We start from the raw sequence: 24,804 nt of genomic DNA on the forward strand, positions 1-24,804 counted from the left end.
TTTGGCACGCGAAACATGGTTGGCGAAGCGAAGTGGTGATTTGAGAGTTGGTTGTGAACCGACTTGGCCAGGACCCCGGTCGGGAATGAGACCCACCCAAAGAATTAGAGCCAGGAAGGAAGGTAATTCTGCAACAAAACACCGAAGGTAGACTGCAACAAAACACCAGGATAATGCGCCAACTCACTCAGGGTGAATAGATCTGAAGCGGGGAACGAAAACAAAAATCAAAGCACTCCCTAGAGTCTACTTTCAGACCATTTATTCAGAACGTTTAATTACATTACTTCACACGACATTTTGTATAATGTTTTGTTAAGCAAACGCAACCACTAATTTGGCACTGTGTCAAAATTTAATGTCCTCGCTTGACACTGGCGTCGTGACATGAAATGGAATTAAATTAAATTTGGATTCAAATAGATGGATAAATACAAGAATGTCTTTATTGACGATGGAATCACTTTGCGTAAGATGTAATTTCGCTTTGTTTCCTATATTTCCATTCCTTATTCCTCTTCTTTATCAGCTCAATGTCCTTTGCTGCCTAAAAGTATGTCCATTTATGTGTATAAATCATAGTATGCATTTAAATAAATGCTCGGTGTTATTCGACATATGAGATGCATAATTTGTACATCTTTAAGCGTGATTATACTTCAGAAATGATGTTCGTGTACATTCTTAAATATTTTCATTAAGCCTGTTTCTCCGTGTGTGTGTGTGTGCGCGCGTGCGCGTGTGTTTATATGAAATGCAAAACAGAATCAAACACAAGCGTTGTCAGTCAACATAGTAGGTACAATGAGCTCTCTGTGGAGAATCGATGGCACGCGTTAAGCCGTAATTAAAGGTATAATTATGTACTCTGAAACAAAGGGTGAGAAAGAGACGGGAGGCACAATAAAAAACCTGGTGATAATATCTTCATCGCACAATGATTACTTACTAAATCTCTTTTTTTCCATCTTCATAAATGCAAGGATATTCCTTTCTTGTATTTTATACTTTCGAAAACACATTGGTCCTGTAATGGTTATTTGGTATTTGTGATTCTAATTTTATTTCTGAATTTCTTTTTCATACATAAATGAAGTACAAACTCAATTGAACAGACAAATTGAGCACAGTATAAATTGAATCTGACAATTAAAGCAAATAAATGATTAATTCAAAGATTCAACTTTTTCCCCTGATACAATTCAAAATGAAAATAAACTATTTTGTGCATACATTTATGCAAACATAAGTCACAATATATATCTTGCTCAAAGACAAATTAGGCAATTCTTGATGTACAGAAATTCAGGAGACCATCGTCATAAGCAAGCGCTTGACGAGGACAATGGCCTCAGAAATGATTGTCTAAACAGTACAACATTGTAAGAATATAACATAAAATAAGTCACCACTCACTGAGTGGCGATAAGGAAAAAGGGAAGGGAAGAATGAGGGGAAATTTCCTTCCTTCCTGTAGGAGGGTCATTTACGCTGCCAGTAAGGTATTACTCCATTTTCAAAGGTTTTGATTTCCACAGTACTTCACGTGTGCACGCTTTCTGACATGGTGAAGTATCCCTCGGGTAACGATTGGCTGTATTCGTTATTCCGAAGGTTAGTTGATCCTTAAAGGAAATCAGATATTTTTTCGAAGGTTCGTGTTCATTATGTCGAAACTCTTTATACCTATAGATGTCCATTAATCCGAAAATTATTTTGTGGCGTTATTCCGTAGGTTCGTGAATCCGAAGGCGAAATTAGGTTCGTTATTCCAAAAGTTAGTTAATCTGAATATGAAAAGCAGGCGCGTATAGTGAACCTCTTTACGGCATTACGAACCGTATTTCGTTTTCGGATGAACGAACCATCGGAATAACGATCCCCCTTTTTTCATTTCTGGATTAACGAACCTCCGGAATAACTAACCTTACTTCACTTTTGGATAAACGAACCTTTGGAATAATCTTATTTCATTTTCGGATTAACGAACCTTCGGAATAACGAACTGCAACCGCTATGTTGCTATCACGACCGTTACTGTATAACATTACGCAGATGCAAATATCATGCAAATGACTTTATTGGAATTTTCTGACAAAATAATGACATCATATGCGTTATATGGGAGGAGAGTGACAACTTCTCATAATGATGTGATGGCGAAGACAGAGAAGGCTAATAACAGGAATGAAAAAAAAAAAATTCAAATACAGCAGAATAATTCACCAGGAGTGATCCCTATTAATTCTGTATAAAATATTGCTCTTATTCATTCACTATATAATCTTTTCCAGTTCATGCACATCACGAGATGTCAGCTTGAAAATACTCGTAATTATTTTTTATATATGGTTGACGAAGTTGAACTCCTTACAAAACCCATTCGTCGGGAGGCTGGATGTGATTTCTTTCAGAAAGGGAGAGGAATGCCAAGTGTTTGGGTAGCTTCTTTGGGTGTCACCAAAATGCATTATTTCGTATCTCTTTTGATTTGATTTGGTTGGTTGATTGATTGATTATTTGATTTATTTTTTTTTCTCTCAGACTATAATAACTTGCGAGAATACGATCAATTCACGTTCCTATCTCATGGCTCATTTTTTAAGGCCTCTAAGCCTCTGACACGGAAAGAATTTCAGTAACAGTGGCGAATCCAGGCAGGGATGCACCGTGCGCGCCCCTTTATTATTTTTTTTTAAACAAAAGAAATAAAAAGAAAAAATGGGGGTGGGGTGAGGTGCGTGCACCCCCTTTAATTTTGTGTAGGCGCCCCTCTTCACGGAATTCCTACTTATGGACAAACTTCACAGAATACCCACATGATAGCAACGGGAATTTTACTTTCATAAAAAAAATTACTGTCATGAAAAATGTCTTTCCCCTGTTATGACGCATTTTCCGTACCAATGATTTTACATAAGGACCTGTCATGGTATTGGTATTGTTATAGAACTTTTCGTTATCAAGTTGTTCCGGTGTCAACAAAACACTGTGCTTGTGTGTATCAATGAGTGTTTATTCATGAATTGTCATTTTTTTTTTTTCATATCAAATCTGTCTATCGAAGCTATCTACCCTTTAATACCACAATGTGGAAGTGCTAATTGCTCTTGAGGAAATTGATTTTCCTCTATTACTTCTAGAATGAAGCGTTTCAAGGATTTTCGCTGTAACAGTTTCCGGTTTCACCAGTTGAGTGTACTTCTGATGATAGATAGCTATCGCTTATTAAATCACACTATAGTGATCACCAAACGAGTAATATGCCTTATGAGGATAAAAACATGTAACCCTCGTCCATTCAAGCCAAATGATCCATGTGTCCACTACATAAAGAAAAAAAAAAGTTGGACGTTGCGCCTGTGACTGCAGAGAGCAATGTCACACTGGGAGCATCTTTAAAGGTGCAAATTTGCATCTTTCGTAAAGGTGCAGGGTGAGATAAAATAAGTCCGTATATGGACTTACTAGTATTTGCATCTGTTCTACTGATGTTAAAGGTGCGTTAATTTCAACCTCCAAGGGTGCAAAATTGCACCCGTATTATATGGCTACAAGTTTGCCCTCTAAAAGTGCACAGTTTCTACACTCACACATACGCACACATACGAACACACGCACACACACACACACACACACACACACACCACACACACACTATACACACAAGTCTGCGTACAAACATACTCAGCGAACAATGTTAGCAATACAGTGCACGCAACACGATGTGATTACATTACATACTTTGAGTTTACAACATACAGCGGCAGCTTTCTCAATGTACACTGAAAACAAATCTTATTAGGGCCTCCATCGAATTATTCATACTTTGACAAACTTTGGCAGAACTGCAGTGTCACTTCATTTGATGGAACAAGAGACATATCAGTACTGATAAAGCACGAGAAGTTCAAATCAAATCTCACTTTTTTTCTTATACATGTACTTCTATACTTTCTTCTATTATCATTAATGGTCTGAAAATTGGCTTAAGTTGAATTGTGTGCGTGTGTGTGTGTGTGTGGTTGTGTGTGTATGTATATATATATACAATGAAAAATCAGAACAATTCTCACACCCAAGTCACGCAGGGGCCTATATGTATACATATTACACTAGTATTTCATTGGACATGACAATTAAGCATTGTCAAGATTTTTTTTTCCAAAAATTCCTGAATCTCGCATTGATCATTGTTACATTTTCTGTTTTTTGTTTTCGTTTTTTTTTTCCGCGGAGGTGGTTAACCATTCATTAGACTGAAAAAAAAAAAACCTGGAAAAAAAGTGCAAATGTCAGTATGTACCGTTACGATAATCGATTACTACCCAACTACACCGGTCAGCTTACAGATACCTTCATAATTATTGGTATAATGTATCCTCTTAAGAGGATCGACTCGTTTCATTTATTCATTTATTTTTTTCAGTTCCAACAGAAACATAGAAACATTCTACAGAAATTTCAGCATAATACATAATAAAGGATAAGTTTATAAAATATTGTAAGTATACAGAAATGCTGGAAATGGGGAGGAATGCTAAAAAGCAGTCCTTAGAACAATTACAAGTACAAAAGTACAATTATGTTACTAATAGTATGATATTAATACGTACATGTCATGCATGCAGTAGTGATAGCTTGTATGTAGTTGTAGGTAATTATACATGCTATGCATGTTTGTATATATATATATTATATATATATATATATATATATATATATATATATATATATATATATATATATATATATAGACGATGAAGACAAACAAGTTGACATAGTGCATTAGAATCCAACTTCATTTATTTGTAAATCTCTGTGTTCTTATATATATATATATATATATATATATATATATATATATATATATATATTCTTTTATTTATTTATTCATTATTCATTCATTTTATCATTTATATATATTCATATACACTCTAAAAACACAAATGTTGAATTAGCATTTAAAAGGGCCGAGGGGTGACAACATTTTCAAAGTGTTGGTTTTCCTGCTAGATTCAACAATTAAAATGTTATTTTAAAAGTTGGATGCAACACTTCAAAAAATGCTGTCACTCCTCGGCCCTTTTAAATGTTGAATCAACATTTGCGTTTTTAGAGTGTATTCATTCGATCGTATAGCACGGTGTGTCGAGTCGATACCGTTTCATGGCATTCAGGGCAAGATGAGCATCTGGAGACTGCCTTATCTTTCATATTCTGTCTGTCGTTCTTCGCTACCACTTCAGGCGTGCCCCAAAGGGACGGTGTATACAACAATTTCCAAGGTACATGTATATGCGGGACCGACCTCCTTGGTACACTGCAAAAAGTCCGGTGTTAAATATGAAACACCGAGCTGGTGTTAAATTTCCAGTGCTCGTTCATGGTATTAGATTACCACCTCTGGGTGTCATTTCAAAATATAAAATTGTTTTTTTGATAGTTTCTTAGTTACTAAATTCCTTGTTAATTCTGTACTTCAACAAGACGATGAAGAATTTTCCGATAAAGTACTTGATTTTTGAAAAAATGTGTAAACACATTTACACCACAGTATCCCACCAGTTGGTGTGATCTCCTATTGAAGCTGGACGGGTGTTATACCATTGAAATTAACACCACCAATATCAAATCAACACCATGCGGTGTCATTAATGAATTAAGTCCAGCGCAGTGTCAAAATATCACCAGCTACAGTGTCAAATTAACACCACGAAGTGCCAGGTGAACACTTTTTAACACCGTCACAATACATTTTCTACACCTGTGGGTGTGGTCCTCTATTGAAGATTGATCGGTGTTAGATTTAACACCCATGGTGTTAAATCTAACACCGATGGTGTTAAATCTAACACCGATGTTTTTACAGTGTATGGGCCAAACCACTTTACTGGTTTAGTGCCTTGTCGTTGTATTCGATTCCAGTCTGTGCGTAGTTACAGCATGGAACTACACCATTGTACGGTACCTGTATGCACTGCAGTGTACGGTAGCTCTATGGTGACAGTGTGACACGCGTAGAGAATTTTACAAGAAAGCATAATGTACGTCCCGATATCACACACACTTGGCTTGCTTTCGCATCCAGAGTGGCAATAAAGGAGAAGTGAGAGTGATACCATGTTAAGATGAACCATATAGGTGTTAAATCACATCAATTATCATCTATAATTAGGGACCATGAAGGTCGTAAAAACTACCACTCGGCACTCGGAAAGAATGAGATGGCTTATTGTTCCAGCTGATGATAAATTCCTTTATCAAATTGCGAAATACTGCTATAAACTTTCATACACTTTCCAATATATTTCAAGTTCAACAGTCTCCTATATATCTATCTGTATCTATCTATCTATCTATCTATCTATCTATCTATCTATCTATCTATCTATCTATCTACATGTATCTATCTTTCTATCTATCTATCTATCTATCTATCTACATGTATCTATCTTTCTATCTATCTATCTATCTATCTATCTATCTATCTATCTATCTATCTATCTATGTATATCTATCTAGCAATCTATCTATCTATCTATCTATCTATCTATCTATCTATCTATCTGTCTATATCTATCTAGCAATCTATCTATCTATCTATCTATCTATCTATCTATCTATCTATCTATCTATATCTATAGTAATCTATCTATCTATCTATCTATCTATCTATCTATCTATCTATCTATCTATATCTATAGTAATCTATCTATCTATCTATCTATCTATCTATCTATCTATCTATCTATCTATCTATATCTAAACATTCATAAAGATGATTAAACAGCAATAACCAAACTTTCTCGTGTTCTCTTTGTTTGCCTGGCTGCCTTCCGTTACCCCTTTTTTTTTCTTTCTCCATTTCTCTCATTGTGCATCTCTACCACTCACCCACTCATAAAATCAACCAAGTGGTCAATAGTTTTGTCTCTTTCAGTTTGTCGATCCACTATACCCCACCTGTTTTTCTATCCCTCCGCATATTGATATATCTATACATATTACTATCTGCCTATCATTCATCTAAAAAAACAACAACAAAAAACATGTATAGTTTCTCTCCTCAATACTCATGTCAAACGAGGACTGTTGACACGGGACTAACAAAACACGATCAAACATAAGAATGTCGTATGATAAATATATGAACTATTGTACCCTTATGAATCTGATTCCCTTTCCTAATAGGGCCTATTATCTACCTTTACTATCTTTACTTCGAGTTTCTGGTTTGTTTTGTTTTGTTCTGTCTTTGTGCCCTTTGTGCATGAATACATCAATATGCGTCAATAAGTTACTTTTACCAGAGAATACTTGGAGAAAGACTACAACAAAAATGTCCCAGTCTTTTGGTCTCAGTTCATTCCCTTTAAAAGATGACCTCAATAATTTGTTGGAATGATTTGATGTCCCAAACCACTTGGTATCTATAATACCTTTAAAGAATGCGCGAGACTGTTAGATACATGCATGTATCATCTCCTAAATGTTAATTATTGTCATGTAAACAAACAACACACGTGTATTAATTTTCTATAGCGGAAGTAGGAATAGTGTCCCAATATTACTGAATGGTCTGAAACTAGACTAGGACGTGTTACATGGTCACACTAGAGTTTCTCTTGTGTGTGTGGGGGGGGGGGGGGATTTCCTTATATACTTTCGTCACGGTGAGTGATTTGGACTTTAACCATGCATCTATTATGTTAAGTAGCTCCATGATTTATACATCGCTCATTCATCGATGAGCGGAACGTGCTGTTAAGTATACTCAATCTACTTCTGTACGGCGTTTATATTATGAGCACATGATTGCTACAGGTAAGTCTACCTGTTAAAAGCAGCTGCATTAATAGTTGTCGAGTTTGTTCGATACTTCTTGTCGAGTTCGAGTCTGGCTTCGAGCACTATGTTTCTCGAAAGAGGGCAGGCCCTGCTGTGGGGAGTGTTTGCTGTCGCCTTGTGGAGGGGTTCGGTCGAGGCCAGGCCTAGCGGAGAACTGCGAGCCGTCGACCCGGTGCGAAAGGTAGGACCGGGATCTACTTCTTACCCGTGCCTATTGTTAAACAAACGGTTTGGATTATTATCCTATTCGTTATATCTGATCGATTCTAGTTATTGATTTCATTTCATTTTATTTCATTTGATTTGATTTGATTTGATTTGATTTCATTTGATATGATTTGATTTGATTCAATTTTAATTATTTATTTATTCTCTGATGACATTGCCTAGTTATGATTCCTTATTTTCAGCGATATTATCAAAAGTTATGATATATAACAAGGTGTTACACACTATGGGCATTCCTATAATTTCAAAAATTTTCATTACACACACACACACACACACACATCTACGACATGATTGCGTGTGTTATGAATTTCCATTTAATTGTTGCCAACAATAAACAAAAAGCTTGGCTCTTTGGTAACCGATGATAGCATAGCATTATAAGGTATTATTTGTCATTGGAAGCAGTGATTTAAAAGACGTTCGAGTTATCATATTAATTTTGATGCATGTGTGCAGGTCAGTTTTATCACAGAACATCATACCTTTTCACGTGCCACTTTGTTCAGGTACGTTGTAGTGTGCGATTAGTTTCTCATCCCAGTTTTTTGTATTGGAAAGTGGCAATAAAACTGCTTTACCAGTCTTTTTGCATTTGCTGTTAGCAGTACATCGTATCAGGAGAAATTGCAACTGCTTGATGTGCATTTTTAGTCTGACATCCTGTATCAACAGGACCCCGTTTATTTGGTATACTAGTAGGCTACTCGCGTTATGAGTCCAAGCTAACGTGAAACTACCTTGAACACCTCTGATACAAGAAATTTGTGTACGTGTGTGTGTGTGTGTGTGTGTGTGTGTGTGCGCGCGCGCGTACGTGTGTTTTAACTCAATGATCTTATTGAAGAATTTCAGTAATGATTTCAATTTAAAGGGTGAGTACAGTTCTGGTTGAGGTGAGGATTTAGCTTTTAACGTTTTGTGAGATATTCAGAAACCACTCTATGAGATGTCAAGGAGCATGTAATTCTAAGGGGTATCAAAAGTTTGATGAAAATCAGTTTTGAAATGGCTGAGATATCCAAAAGCAACGTGAAACAAAGAGATCCTAATAAAAGGCGTGGCCTGTCGCCTTTCATGATTGTCACTTTTTTTGATATCTCAGCCCATCTGAAAACCAATTTTCATCAAATAAACATTGAATCCTTCTTAAAATTACTTGCTCTTTCATATTTCATAAGAGGTTTCTCATTATCTCACTTAGGAATATTCAAAACATGAATCCCCACCTCAACCAGTACTGTACAGTCCCTTTAAGTATAAAAAATCTCATTAAGAATTTAAAATTCCATAACTTCCGTATTTCCCAGTTTCCCTTCCTCCGTGAAACATGAAACTAGAAGATTAATATCAAATTGCTGCTCTTCATTATTTGACAAAATCAATATCTAGCTGTAAGGTATCCAGTTGAAAGAGGAGTTCCCCTTTGCTGCAAACAATGGCGAGATTTCAGCGGTATTTTGTGGGCATAATACTCATAGTACAATGTTTTTGTGTTCTGTTGTTCCTGATTGTACAAAGGTTAAGTTTTATTGTCCCGAAAAATGGATGGTTGTAATCCACGGGACTTTTTGGAGCGGTGTAATCGTGATTAAGCAGTCTGAAAAGAATGTCCCGTCACTGCACGTTGTGATTGTAAACACACCTTGGTTTAATCTTGTGACTCGCCGCATCCTTTTCATTACAGTCCCGAAATTGCCCTGTCACCAACTATGTTATGTTAAAAAGCGGAACTTCACGGTTTTCATATATATAACGATTGTGTGGACTATGCAGTAAACTTGTAGAATGCGTAACACTCCTGTAAAATGAGCGTGAAAAGTTTAGGGAAAGTTCCAAGCTGACTGAATATAAAGACTTGACCACATTGCACAGTCACAGCGGCTCCAAGCAAGCAAGGGTATTATATAGCGTCCTTGGGGAAACGGATTATATAACATCAGCAGCAAAAATCACGAATTGGGAAATTCCCTGTTTGAGCGTATCCATTACGTCATTGCAGGTCTCGTAAATGGCGTCAAGATTGTTTTTGCATTGTTTTGATTTTTTTTTTTATCGTTGTGGTCGAGCATGGGTCGAGTAAGCAGTTGACCGTCGTAGCGATGGATCATTGTTAGATTTTTGTCGTTGCTGTTGCTCGCAGTGTGCATACTGAGTATGTTAAATACAATATGGCAGCGAACAACACAGTAGGCCTTTTAGAGGAAATATAAAAATGTGACATGAAATCTGAAAGTCACACAAAAGAATGAGAAAGAACCAGGGAAAGAGGGAGGGAGGAAGGAGGGAGGAAGGGGGAGGGGAGATAGTTGGAGGAACAAGGAAAGTTACACAATGTATTGTAGATTGAAAATTTTGAGAAATAGGAGTGGTAGGAGGAGAAAGTACAGAGAAGAAAAGAGATAGCGTTTAAAGGGATCGTATAGTTTTGGTTGAGACCTTATTTCAGATTTCTAACAGTATTTGGTGAGATAATGAGAAACCTCTTATGAAATATGAAAGAGCATGTAATTCTATGATGAATTCAATGTTTATTTTATGAAAATTGTTTTTGAAATGGCCTAGATATCCAAAAAAAGAGCTATTCTAATAAAATGTGCATGGACCCACACTTTATTACGATCGCTTTGTTTTACTTTGTTTTTGGATGTTTCAGTCATTCCAAGCCCGATTTTCATCAAATAAACTTTGAATTCCTCTTAAAATGTTATGCTCTGTACTCTTTCACAAGTGTTTTCTTGGTATCTCGCAAAAAGTTAAAAGCCCAATTCTCATCTCCACCAATACTGTACCATCCCTTTAAATCAGTGTCCCATTTGATTTGCCTTCTTGACTTCATGTCATTTCAATTTTATTGTAATATTTCTCAATGAAAAATGCATGAAATATCGCACTGGATAAAAATAATGATACATGATATCCAACTGGGAAGAACAGTAGAAAATTTATTGCAAATATGTAGAACATGGTGCATTATAGAATATTGCAAACATATATAGAAAATATATAGAACATGATTGCAACTTACATCAATATTCATGCAAAACAATAATTAAACATGAACTTTTTTTCACAGCTTTTTTATTCTTTGTCAGACTTTATGGAAATATTGTATACTCTGCTTGTTTGATTTCTCTTTATTTATTGTAGTCCATTTGAAAAATTGTTCGCGAAGGATAAAGCATGCATCTCCTTGAATCTTATTCATATAAAAGTACTGATGTAAAGTCATGCAGGAAGACAGCAATGTGTGACTCTTTTGACTTGCGTAACTTTTTTTTTCCATGTCCGGTTTTGATGAAACTTTCACGTATGTTTTTTGTTTGTTTTCTTTTTAATTTTACTGTGGTTAAAATGAAGACGAAGTTGAATTTATTTTCAATGACTTGAGCACAAGCGGCGTCACAGTCACGTGGTTCAAGGTGGCCAATAGAATGCGCCAGGTGACTCACACGCTATGATAACTTTGTTTTTTTTTTCCCCATCAAATGCGATATACAGAGTAATATGCTGCTTAATCACCTTCTTCTGTTGTTTTTGTTGACGTTGTTTTCCACATGTAAATTGGATCTAATATTGCGAGTGGTTAACCTGCCGCCTCAAGACATGGTAAAGTTATATTAAAGACATCGCCGTTTTTGTTTTGTTTTGTTATTTAGTTTTCGGCTTATCAAGATATCGTTTACTTTAGCTTCCGTTACTGCATCTATTTCGGTCAACCTATGATAAAGTAATGATTTCAGGCTCATGTGTTTAAAACAGAAAGTCAACGTTTTTTTTTTTCTCTCTCTCTCTTTGTTCGCTTATTATTATTTTTTTTTACACAGTTTATGATGAAGGATGCCTCAAGTGCCGATGGTGAGTGTCGTACATTATTGTTACACTTTTCTACCTCTACATCTATCTGTAAAATTGATTCTATCTATCATCTAGCGAATTCTTGTGGAAAAGGCGGGTATCTGTTGCACTCAAACTCATTCACGTTTTCTATATTTTAACAGATTTCCATTCAGTTATAGAGACAGACATAAAGGGAGAGAGAAGGAGTGAAATAAGCCATGTTTTTAGCGGATCAGTCTAGTCTTTTCCATAGCTTTATTTACTTTTAAATGGCATTTTTGCAAAGTATGCATTGCTTCTCTTCAACAAGCGTGTACTATAGGCCTACATTATATTAATTCTGTATATAATTGCAATATACTTTATAACTTATATTTCTTTACTTCTTCACGTGTATATACGTTGTATCATTATGTTGCATTTTGTTCGATGGAAATAAAGTGATTGGATTAAGATAAATCTATATAGAATCTCACCCCCCCCCCATCCCCACTCTCACGCACCTCCACGCTAACCCCACTATCTTGTACCTATCGACAGAGAGGACGGCGTGTCCGATCATAGTTCCCCGTAGGGTGTGGGGCGCCAGACCGCCAAAGTCCCGCCAGGACATGGCGACTCCAGTGCCGTTCGTCGTCTTACATCACACCTACATGGACGAGTGTTTCAACCTGGATGACTGCTGCAAGATGATGAGAGAAATACAGGTAGAGAAATCCACAGGAAAATACACACACTCACACACACACACACACGCACACACACACACACACACACACACACACACGCACACACACACACACACACAAAAGTTCGGAGAGTGTAAGCCTATGTATTCCAATCTTAAATTAATTCACAATGGCTGAAGTGAATAAGAACATATGCTCTTTTTTTTTCCGCCGAAAAGTCAAAAATACTTGCCACACAATTTTGGAATATGCAGTCATTATTGCGCTTCTGCTTGAGATCGGAGAATATTCCAAATATTAATTCATTTGCTAAGGCTGAAGTGAATAAAAACGTCTGTTCTTTCTTTTTTCTGTTTTTTTTTTTTCTGCCAAGAAACCAGAAATGTTCGCCGTACGAATGAATGAATATTCCGCTTTTGCAATGAGAAACGCGAACTTCGTGATGACAAAGATGATAATGCTGGTGATGGTGATGGGGGTGATGATGATGATGATGATGACGAGATATTGATTTACCAATCTTATTCGCTTTCTACTGCTGCAGGATTTGCACATGGATGACCGTGGCTGGGATGACATCGCCTACTCCTTTCTGGTTGGCGAAGATGGCCGAGTGTACGAGGGACGAGGTTGGGACACGGTGGGCAGTCACGCTCCGTGGTACAACTTTAGATCAATAGGCAAGTATATACAAGTACATGAATAAATTATACAAAATATAAATGTTATGCATAACACGGGATGTCTAGTGGTGCAGTGAATACAAAGGAACAAATGATTCACTTACTTCCTTCATTATTTGATTACTAGCTATCTATTTTTACGCTTATGAATTACCCTTTGGTGCTGTGTGACCTTTAGAATTTGACTTTTCAATGTTATTATAATCTTTGGTTAAAAAAAACACAACAACAACTGAGGTCATCTTTAAACCAAATGACTAGAGAATCGACTTAAAGGACAAGTTCACCTTCATTAACATAAGGATTGAGAGAATGTAGCAATATTAGCAGAACACATCATTGAATGTTTGAGGAAAATCGGACAATCCGTTCAAAAGTTATGAATTTTTGAAGTTTTTGTGCAGTCACCGCTGGATGAGAAGACTACTGCAGTATGATTTTAATTTAAGATTTAAATGTTAAGCGCTTAGAAACTACTGTAATAAGCGATATATAAATGTACATTATTATTATTATTATTATTATTATTATTATTACATGCGTACAACAATATAAGGAAAATATAAAGAGAATTTCACAAAATTTCATCTTTTGAAAAAAAGTACACATTCCCTTGACTCGTCACTGACATATGTTATGGGTAATATTATTCCCATTATCTTTAGAAAGAGGCAAGTCAAGTGCTCTTTTATTATGCGAAAAAAGTGAAAATATGTATGTTGAATTTTCTTTACATTTTTCTTTATACTGTTGTACTCATATGACATCAGGAGCCTTAGTAGTCTCCTCATCCAGCGGTTCCAACACAAAAATGTTAAAAATTCATAACTTTTGCATCAATTGTCCAATTTCCCTCAAACTTTCACTGATGTGTTCTACTAATATTGCTGCATTCTCTCAATCCTTTATGAAGGTGAACTTGTCCTTTAAGGCACAAAGTATCGGTGTATCTGCATGTTGGGATAAAAATGAATGGCTCAAAACTGTTAAGTATCTACCTCGATGGCTCTTATTGCATGTGCCGTAAATACTGTGTTCAAGTATAATGATCTTATGTTGGAAAACACAAGCAGGAAAGCCGTAGAATATGCTTGGATGTATCAAATCATTTCCCAATAAAAAAAATTCCACCAATGTATACAGATGCGGTGACTTTGTGTTCCATTCTGCCGTTGCTATGGTAATTGCTTTTCTGTCCTGGTTGTTTCCTGATGTATCTCTATAAATCACTGTGCGGAAACTTTATACTCCACATTGATATCGACACCGGATCCCTGCAGCAATGGCGAATTTTGTTTTCTTTGCCGTTCATTATTCATTACATACCATGATCATGTCGGAAGGACTGTTAATCGAGTCTGTATCCGAAAGTTATCGCAAAACAACATTTTGCAGGCATGACATATGACTTTTTGTCTAATAAATCTTCTCTTGTAAATTTCACTTTGACGTGACAGGAATATCCATCATGGGTAACTACACTGCCAAACTTCCCAACAAACAGGCGATCAGTGCGTTCCAGTCTATCGTATCATGTGCAATCGAGAAGTGAGTACGTAGGGGGGGGGGGGGGGGGGGGGTTAATTTTCTGTTGTCTTTGTTTATTTTTTTCTCGTTGACAATAATATTAATTTCAGAAAATTGAGGAAAAATTTTACTTCATTGACTTTAATAAAGAGTGTGAAGACAAACAACAGAGAAAGCTTTATCAAAACCTTCAAAAGAACAGGTTCGTTGAATTTTCAAATTCCACGTGTATTAACGAAACAGTCCAATGGGTCACATTTACATGATTATGCAAATGAGATTAGGCTATGACGTCACGCATCAAGATCTTCCATTGATTTCCATCACCAATCAGTGTGCATTCTCTTGAAATAATGGAGTAACTATAAATCCTCTTTGAAAATCGTCCATTCCCATTTTCAGAACTCTTAATTATCTGATGCGTAGAGTAATACATGTATTTTCCGTTTGTGAATAGTTGATTTAATCCCGGATTTGCATGCAAATGAGACGCCTGTGATATCATGGCATTGTGGCTATATAAATGTACTCTTAGATAGCAACAAATATCATTTTTTTATTATCCACCGATAAATAATCATTCGTGTTATCCACATTATTCTTATTGTTATCATTATTAGTGGAAAACTGAGCAAAGAAAATGGGATTCGGAATCCCATTTTCTTTGCTCAATTTTCCACTAATAAATAAGTTTTATTTCCGGTCAGTTTTTCTGTTTGTTACATTATCATTGTTATCAAAATCATTACTATCATTAGCATGCTATTATTATTATTATCATTATTATTACTATTATTATTATTATTATTATTATTATTATTATTATTATTATTATCATTATTATTGTTATTATCATTATTATTATTATTATTATTATTATTATTATTATTATTATTATTATTATCATTATTATTATTATTATTATCATTATTATTATCATTATTATTATTATCATCATTATTATTGTTATCATTATTATTATTATTATCATTATTATTGTTGTTATTATCATTATCATTATAATGATCACAATAATCATCATCATTATCATCACCATAGATCTCATGATGATGATGATGATTAGCATTGTTGTCATCGACATCATCATAAACATTCCAAGACATGCTCTTCTTATTCTCTGCTAACGCAGCAATAAACTGAATGCAAACTACACCCTCTACGGTCACCGTCAAGCAACACCTCTTCGGACGTGCCCGGGCGAGGCGCTCTTCGAGGCGATGTGGTCTTGGCCACATTGGGTATGTAGGATTAATAGGGTAACCACATTGGGTATTGAGGATGAAAGTGTAATGCCAGCCGCAAACCCTAACTGACTCTTATGAATATAGTAAAACAAGAACAAAACGACCAGTGATAATTCATAAGACTCCGGTACTCCGATATGAAATAAGAAAGCTTATTAGCAAGCCTTTAATATTGCACAAAGATCTTGCCAAAGCCACACATTATGCAATCCCATAAAGAGAAGCGAACTGAAATCTAAGTTACTACACCACCCCACCATCAATAAATATGTTGACTGTTGATTGTCTGTAGCAAATATCAAATTTTGGCATGTCATTATGGTGCGCGTATAGCCTTTTTGACAAGGCCCTCTCGCAGTTTGATGGCTATGTAAAGGACGAGCGAAGCGAGCCCAGCCGAGCGCGATGATTTCGCACTCACCTGTTCTTGCTTCGTTCGCCCCCGTTCGCTCACCACCAAACAGTGAGAGGGCCTTGGCAAAAGGCTAGGTGCGACACGAGTGCTCCATGCAATTTTTCACGCTCTATAACCAGACATCTTTATTTCCTCTCATTGTTGACTCTTACAGCAAGCTGGTGATCACTTCCCGCCAAAGAAGACAGGGAACGAACTTGAAGATGTCCATGCCCCTGAGATGAACAAACAATCTGAAGAGAATGAAATTCCTGTCAAGATGAGAACCTTTTAAACTCTACTCGACTTTATGGTCTCGACATGAGCCATATAGAAGTACAGCTTCTAGCAGCATGTTTAGTTGACATTAGCTATTCTAAGCATGCACCTAATGAGAATTCACTATAACATTGAGTGAATCAAATACTGTGTCTTGATAACCAAAGAAGCCCAAAGCTCTTGCGTTTTTTTTTATAGCTATTATAATCATTTATATATAGTTCATTTCTTATTTTGTTTTGTTTTTGCTATTCATATCTTTCCTGCGGGCAGGCGGGCTTGATAAAAATGTTTTCTGTGTAACTTGTAATGAATGTATAGATTTTATATTCTTCCCTGTTTTGCATTCTGAGTAGTTCAGACGACCAGTTTGAGTAAAGAGTCGACTGCAATATTAGCTTCGATCGGAATATGCAGCAAGTCCTCTCTTTTGTTTCAAGAGGAATAATTCTGTTAATGAAATGATGACAATGATGATGACAGTAATATTGTTGCCAAATGTTGACAGCTAATAAATTGTACTATCATTAAACAAAATGAACCATCCTATTCAACGCGCGCCCTTTCGGAATGCCTGATCATGTTTATTGCGACTGGGACATCTGACAAAAATCGAACTGATTAACCCTTTTTAATACCTCTTTCCTCAAAATTAAAGGAGGAAAGTTAATGGAAATATACTTTATGACTTTCTTAAGACATTATCTCAACAAGGATTTTGTTGGCTATTGAATTTATTTTCAAAATAAACAAACAGAGCAGAAGAATCTCAGTACTTTACTAAAAACACCTTCGAACATCATGAACACGATAGAACGGTAACTGATCAACCTTTTCGTTTATATATCCTCAAAGCAGAAAAAGACACGTAACGGAGCAGACTTGATTACTTTCTTTACGGTAAAAGAAGATTTTATGAGCTCTTGAACTAATATGCAGAACAACAACTCCAAAAACACACAAACAGAACAGATGACTTTCAGTACTACCGAAATCACCTTCGAACCTCGCTTCGAACAGGATAGAATGGCAACTGATCAACTTTGTCGCCTATAACCGCAGAATTTAGAGGGGGCTGTCAATGGAAAAGACTCGATGACTTTCTTTATAGATAAAGAAGATTTTATGAGCTGTTTGATTAATTTGCAAAACCAACCAACCAACCAACCAACCAACCAACCAACCAACCAACCAACCAACCAACAAGCAAACAAACAGAACAGACGAAACTTAGTGCTTTATCCCCACCCCCACCCCCCCCCCAAAAAAAAAAACAAAAAACAAAAAAAAAACAAAAAAAAACTCGAACATGTTAGATCGGTTGCTACACAATAACGAAGGACGGGCCCCAATTCGGAAACCTACATTTAACCATTTGGCTTCCGGAGGTTTCGTGCAACGTCAGGCTCTACTTTCTGAAGCAAGCACGAAATACAGGGAAACGTCTTTCAACGAGGACTTTTAGACCATGTCAGTTACATACTCGTTATTATACGGTTATATCAGGTTTATCACTGAATCAGGGTAAACAAAAAAAAAAAAAAAAAAAAACCAAACCAAACAAACAACGAAACAAAGACTTATAGGACCTGCAACAAAATCACATTGATTTAAGATGGTTTTGTTAAAACCGACCCCTTTTGTAAAGCGGTTCTAATAAATTTCCAAGGGTTAAGATTATTTCTTGACGTAATGGAGGAGATGACATGCATACTACGCTGAAATATTGTACACTTGCGCGCGCATGCGTGAAGAGGGGCAGCAGGTGGATCTGAGATTTTGCGAGAGGAATAGTCGCGGGAGGATCAGTGAGCACGGGCATTCAAACAGTAATAAGACAAGAGTCATTAGTTCGAACTGCCATTTTTGAAGATACACGTACACTTGTATACATATCCAGTCACTTTCCAGCGCCCATACAACATAATCAGATGATTATTATACTAGATATACTAGTAGTGTTATTTTTTGCATAAATTATTTGCATAATAGAGTGCTGCTTTTTTTGGACTGGTTTAGGATACATGTAATGTCGTTATTGATAAGTAGTTCAATTCGATAAAAATAAACACGCCTATCAATGCCAAAACTAAGACTGAACAGTCATATTTATGTATACATGTAATTGTGTTTCCTTTTTTTTTTCTCTCTCCTCTGACCGTCAGCAACAGCTACCAACATGTAACCAGTTTTTCAAATTCTAATACACTAGTGCTCAAAGCAAACTGAGTCTTGAATCGTATTAATAGTGTTGGAATATTTCAAAAATATGCATATACATGTAATTATGGCTGTATATATATATATATATATATATATATATAATGTGTGTGTGTATATTATGCATGTAGGTACGCATATCTGAATAAAGCCAAGAATACATCTGTAATAATGTGTATATGATTGTGTGTTGAACTTATTGCCAGGGATGTGTTTGGAAAACATACATGTCAGCCACCTATAGATACAAATCAAACAATACATTTGTATTGTCAAAAAAAAAAAATATGTTCAGTTATAGGCCATCTAAGCAACTAATACAATGTTATCTTTTACTTTCTTTTTTTATTTACATAAGCTATATAACTCCTCATATGAAAAAAAAAAAGAGAAAGAATTTAATACTGTTGTTGTGCAAGGTATTTTGTGAAAATGTATGTTCCATCAAATCACACAGAACAAGAAGTGGATACGGCACAGGTTTTTGTAAAAGAGTAAATAATCAATTTATTAAGACGTTATAGCTTTTATAGTCAATTAAATATAAAGAGGGAATTAGCATGTACATGTTTGCACTAAACTTTACTAGTATCCATGGTTACTGTACATTTCTTATGGGACATATACAGACTTTGCATAAGACGGGGAAGTAGTCGCAAACATATACATATATTACAATTATTTCTCTTGTGTGTGTCAAGATGCTTCTTTACAATAACACTTTGTACACTTACACACATTTGCAGGAACAGATAAAATTCTTGACAAACAAGTAAAAGTACAGTTCCAAGAATAATCCTAACCTCACAAATGTTTGGATATAGATTCCCCAGACATAATCTCTATAACATTAATAACCACATTACTCTTTTTTTTAAACTGATTTGCGTATGCTAAATTTGATGTTTAATTAAAGAATCAGTGGAAACCAGCAGAATAATGCATTTACTCATGTCTTCAATATGAAAAATCTGAGCTACATGGTCGTGCATGTTACTGGTGATTCTCCATTAAGTTTGTTGTTTAACAAATATGAACCCACGGTGAAGGGACAGTATTTTTTTTAGTATGTATGTATAGGGGAAAGGGGGGTTGTTACTGTCTAGATGTGATTTGAAAGGGTGAACTCTCACCACCTTAACCATAACAAAGTCACATACACTAAACCAAAAACAAAAACAAATATGCAAGAAAGATGATTTGACCTCCCCCCCCCAAAAAAAAAAAAAATAAAATAAAATAAACACAAAAAAGCAAAAAAAAAAAAAAAAAAACCAAACAAACAATAATCTTGTATGTGTTAAAAAAATTGATACCTTAGCTACCACTCACAAAGATTCAAACTTTGGAATGGGGGAGGGGGAGGGGGTTGAGCAAGTTGCCCACGTCCTATTCATTTCTTTGGTGTGTTTTTGGAAATTGAAGTGGTACAAATTACAAAGCACTGGACACACTGGCAAAGAGTCGAATCCCAATACCAGTGCACCAAAAAAAAAAAAAAAAAAAAAAAAAAATTAAAGAAAAAAATCATAAATTGCCTAAGGGGCAATATTAAACAAAGCATTGCCACAGAACACATTGTCAAAAAGGGTTGGTAAGATTCCAGAAGGTAAAAAAAAGAAGAAAAGAAAATTGCACTGGGCATACTGTACTGTCATAGAGCACTAATGTGACTCCTTGGTACGAATATATTGTGCTGCAATTTACATCTGCTGATGACTTGTACCAGCAGGTGCACTTTTAACACAAGAAAGCATCACAAAACAGAACAAAGCAAAACATTAAAAAAAGAGAAACAAGTACAACTTGGCTTTGACAGCATACATGACTACCCACTTATGGAAATTACTTACCAAAAGCATGACCTCACTTGTATGTCTTTATACAATTCTCAAAATGAACCTCTGGAGGTACAATGTTGTGAAGAAACAGATAGTTAACAACTGAGTCAAGTTCACTCTGAGGTCAAAATAATTCCCAGCTCAGGATAAAAAAAAAAAGTTTTAAAAAGTCTGAAGACACACATGATGCAATCTTGTGAAGATACATGCACCGCTTACCGCTTTAAAGTAAATGAAGTCTAAGGACATGCATTAAAAGCTAATATTAAAACTCTGTTAATAGGGTTGGCAACAGCTACAAAGGTTGTTGTGATAAAAGACAACAACTGAAAAAGAACACTCCCCTGAAAACACAACCTCACTACCCACACGATCACAAAATGTGCAACGTATCCTACATGCTTACTACATTTATTGTGGATTCTCTGTAAATCATGCTTTATTGAGGCTGCCAGGCTATTTTATCATCAATAGACAACTCATAGATTCCACTCTCTTTTCCCAAAATATGATGATTTGAAAAATCTCATGGATTTGAATAAATCTTTCTTGGTCAGCAGCAGCTGACTGCATCATATCTGTTATGGGGGCCTATGTGGTAGGGAGGTTTCAAAATTAGAATTTATTATTAACTAAAATTCTACAAAAACATTGTAACACATGTAATGTCTCCTGCATTCTATGAGCTGCACGCATGAGAAATGATACAGCAAAAATGTAAGGGCTTTTACTTACAATAACACAATGTGTTACACCTAAATCACGGAGAACTTTTCAGTTCAGACCATAGATCTGGTCCTATTCAGAGGATGAAACCTTATCTTTTCTCAAAATACACTCTACTAGAACTACCATCTAATCTGAGCAGCTATACCAGCCCTTTCTGCAAAAATAATGTGTGAAGGCAGGAAAACATGTAGGAAGTACATACGAGGAACATGAAACCTGTGATATTTCATTGTTGTGTCTTTGTAAATATACCACATGATTTTCTCTCTCTCTCTCTCTCTTTTCTTTTTTGTCTTGGGCACCTGCCTATGGAATTACAAAAATACATATGACAATATCAAAATGTAAAGAATATACAAAAATCACACAGCAATGACCTACAAAGCAAAGTAAAATGAAGAGGCACATTTTAACATTTTTTTCCCCCCAATTACTGCAAGGCTGTGTAGGCTTTTAAACCAGTCCAGTGATAAATAGACAAAAAAGTTTAGATTCACCTGTATAAATCTATTGAATGAATGAAGACTTTGCCATGTTTTCTGCATTATTTTCTACAAATCATGCTAAAAAACTCTGGATAGCCATCAACCAATTATGGATATTTCACACGGTCCACACAGGGCTGCTAACCTCTGCATAGCTAAAAGAAATAAAAATGAAAAATAAATAATAACAATAATAATAATAACAAAAATAAGAAAATGCAGATGCACAATAAAAACAAACAAAACAACTCAAACTCATTTTAAAGGCAGAAATAAGAATTTGGTTCAAAACTTGAAAAGTGCATATGCTCAGCAATATCGTCTTTTGGTTCCTAGAGGACTGGAAGGCTAAAAAAAAAAAATGGAATTCAACTTATTGCTTGAATAGACTGGGTGAATTAATCAAAATTACTCATACAAGACTCTGGCAAACACAGCTAGGAACATAATCTTCTTGAAATCGAGTATACATAAGACAGCACACATTTATAAGACATACAATTCCTCGAGACTTAATTTTATCAAAGGCCCATAGAAATGGTAGGCTCCATTACAGACAAACTGCATGCACAGACTATGCAATACACAGCAAAGAAACTGAAATATTTGGCAGACTTTCTGTTCAACTTACAAGTCTCATCCCATCCACAAAGAGATATGAAATATATGCATATAGGCATATGAAATAATAAATCCCCCACAAAAATTGACAAAAAGTGAATGTGTACACTTTGACTACGAGCCTCTGATCCTGGCCATTGTAGAATTTATTCCAAACTCAAACATCATGCATCTTTCTCTCAATCAATATCCCCGTTCCTTGAGCCAGTCCCAATATAATGATGAAAGAACCTCCTGAGCTATTGGATGAAAGCAACCAAAGCAAAGTCTAAACAGGTCGAGAAAGACGGACAGGCCAGTGGACCAACCAATGATACGCGAGCTTGAATACCTCTTGCAATTTTTACGTGGAGGTATGAAAAGATGCAACTTCCTTGCCACTTTGTGCGAGTTTGACATTCATTGATAAAGATAAAAATTCAACCAATCCAAAATAATCTACTGCACTCTCTTACAGTACATAAGGGTAAAGTATATGTATACATAATGTATGTCATAAAATCTTCACATTCTAAACATCGATGACCCATTTCACATGGAGGTTTACAATCATTGTTAAGTTATAATAACTACATTTTGTACCTCCATGAAAGAGCTGATTTTGTTTTTTGTTTTTGTATTTTTTTTTTTTTTTGTCAGCATTGGTTTTTTAGTTTGTCTTGCTAGCAATGTTATTTTGAGAAACTTACAAACACGTTTTGATGACATTTTCAGGATAGGTCTGTTTTAGTCGTACTAAAAGGAAAAGTGAGGTTTTTTGAGGGGATTCAGATCCTGATCCAGATCCACGTTTGTGCCAGTGGCCTTACAGCCTTGGTAGGGGGTTTCACTCTGTGAGTATAATGTACTTACATTTGCAAATCTGTACAGCAACAGCCATGATACAGCAAGTCAGTTTAGGAGTTTATCCTTAATCAGGGCTCCATACTAACTTTTTTTCTCTCTCTGGTGGCCTGTTCCGGCAAATGAAATCTTTAAATTTGAAATTTTTGTGGCTTGAAAAGGAAATGTGGTGGCAAAAAAATACAGGGAAACATAATAATGAATTTTGAGTCTTAGTTTGACGATCAGGCCACCAAAATGTAGCCTTTCTGGAAGTTTGGTGGCCCGGCACCTGCTTTAGTTGTTGCCAAAGTAACTGCAATACTCGCGACTTAGAAAAATGGCAAGCATCTTCATGAACTGGGCCCTCGATGCTTTAAACATCTACCATCATCCTCGAAAGCATACATGAGGCGCCACGGATATCAGTGGACAAACCTTCATTGTTTGACGACGGAATTCAAACATTCTACTTCACTGCAAAGGCTGTGGCTCTCCTCTTCCAACTCTTCATCGATCAACTGAGCATCATCTCACGAAGACATAAAGGCATTTTACAGCAGACACGCACTAGCCGTGGTCAGACTGGCAAAAGATTGAGATGTTTAAGGTCACAAGTCTTCACGATCTGTTATCGTATGGTCACACTGGCAGCCAAACTTCCCAATCTTTGGATCGAGAAGTTTGGGTCATTAGTGCACGTGTGCAAGAGAAGAAGAAAGAATATGCAGTCTGATGGCTAGTGATTGTGACGTAACAATGGACACCTATACATTACAATGGCCTTGTGCTTCTGAGGCATGACCCGAAAACAGGTGCTGGACTGGGCACATGACAAAGATCGTGAAGTTTCAGTTTCTAGCGGTCACACTGGCAAAAGATTGAGAAGTTTGGCGGGGGTGGGGGAAATATCCCTAGTTGGAGTGGGAAGTTTTGCGAGAAGTTTCGCAGGAAGTTTGCGGTCATACTGGCAAAACTTTGAGATCTTAAAGATCGCGATCTTAAAACTTTTTGATCATTTGCCAGTATGGCCGTGCCTAATATCAACTCAAACTTCGTTCAGCTCTGGCAATGAAAAGTAGGCAGGTATTCCCTGAAGTTCAGTGACAGTTTTCTGGACTACTTACAGTTTCTTCTGGCAACAATGTTGGCATTTTGCGAAGGAGAGCAACTATCGTAAACCTGATAATCTTGAGAATACATGTTTAGCTTTAGTCTCCTGTAAGTCACAACAGTTACAGATCTTTATCTCTTTTACTCTAATTTTACACAATGAAACAGCGCATCATTCACCAAGGACGGCTTTTGTAAAGGAAAAATAATTGCACGA

General features: G+C 36.0%; 1 protein-coding gene across 1 annotated transcript; it reads left to right on the forward strand.

Annotated features, from left to right (window-relative positions):
* The first annotated feature begins 7,915 nt into the window (after positions 1–7,915).
* On the forward strand, positions 7,916–17,012 carry LOC140245151 (peptidoglycan recognition protein 1-like). The gene is made up of 7 exons (XM_072324750.1): positions 7,916–8,032; positions 11,907–11,937; positions 12,460–12,626; positions 13,153–13,288; positions 14,749–14,839; positions 15,969–16,077; positions 16,653–17,012. The coding sequence occupies exons 1-7, from the start codon at positions 7,916–7,918 to the stop codon at positions 16,770–16,772; spliced, it is 771 nt and encodes a 256-aa protein (XP_072180851.1). The 3' UTR covers positions 16,773–17,012.
* The last annotated feature ends 7,792 nt before the right edge of the window (positions 17,013–24,804 follow it).

The sequence above is a fragment of the Diadema setosum genome, chromosome 22 (assembly GCF_964275005.1).
Source record: "Diadema setosum chromosome 22, eeDiaSeto1, whole genome shotgun sequence".
Lineage (NCBI taxonomy): Eukaryota > Metazoa > Echinodermata > Echinoidea > Diadematoida > Diadematidae > Diadema > Diadema setosum.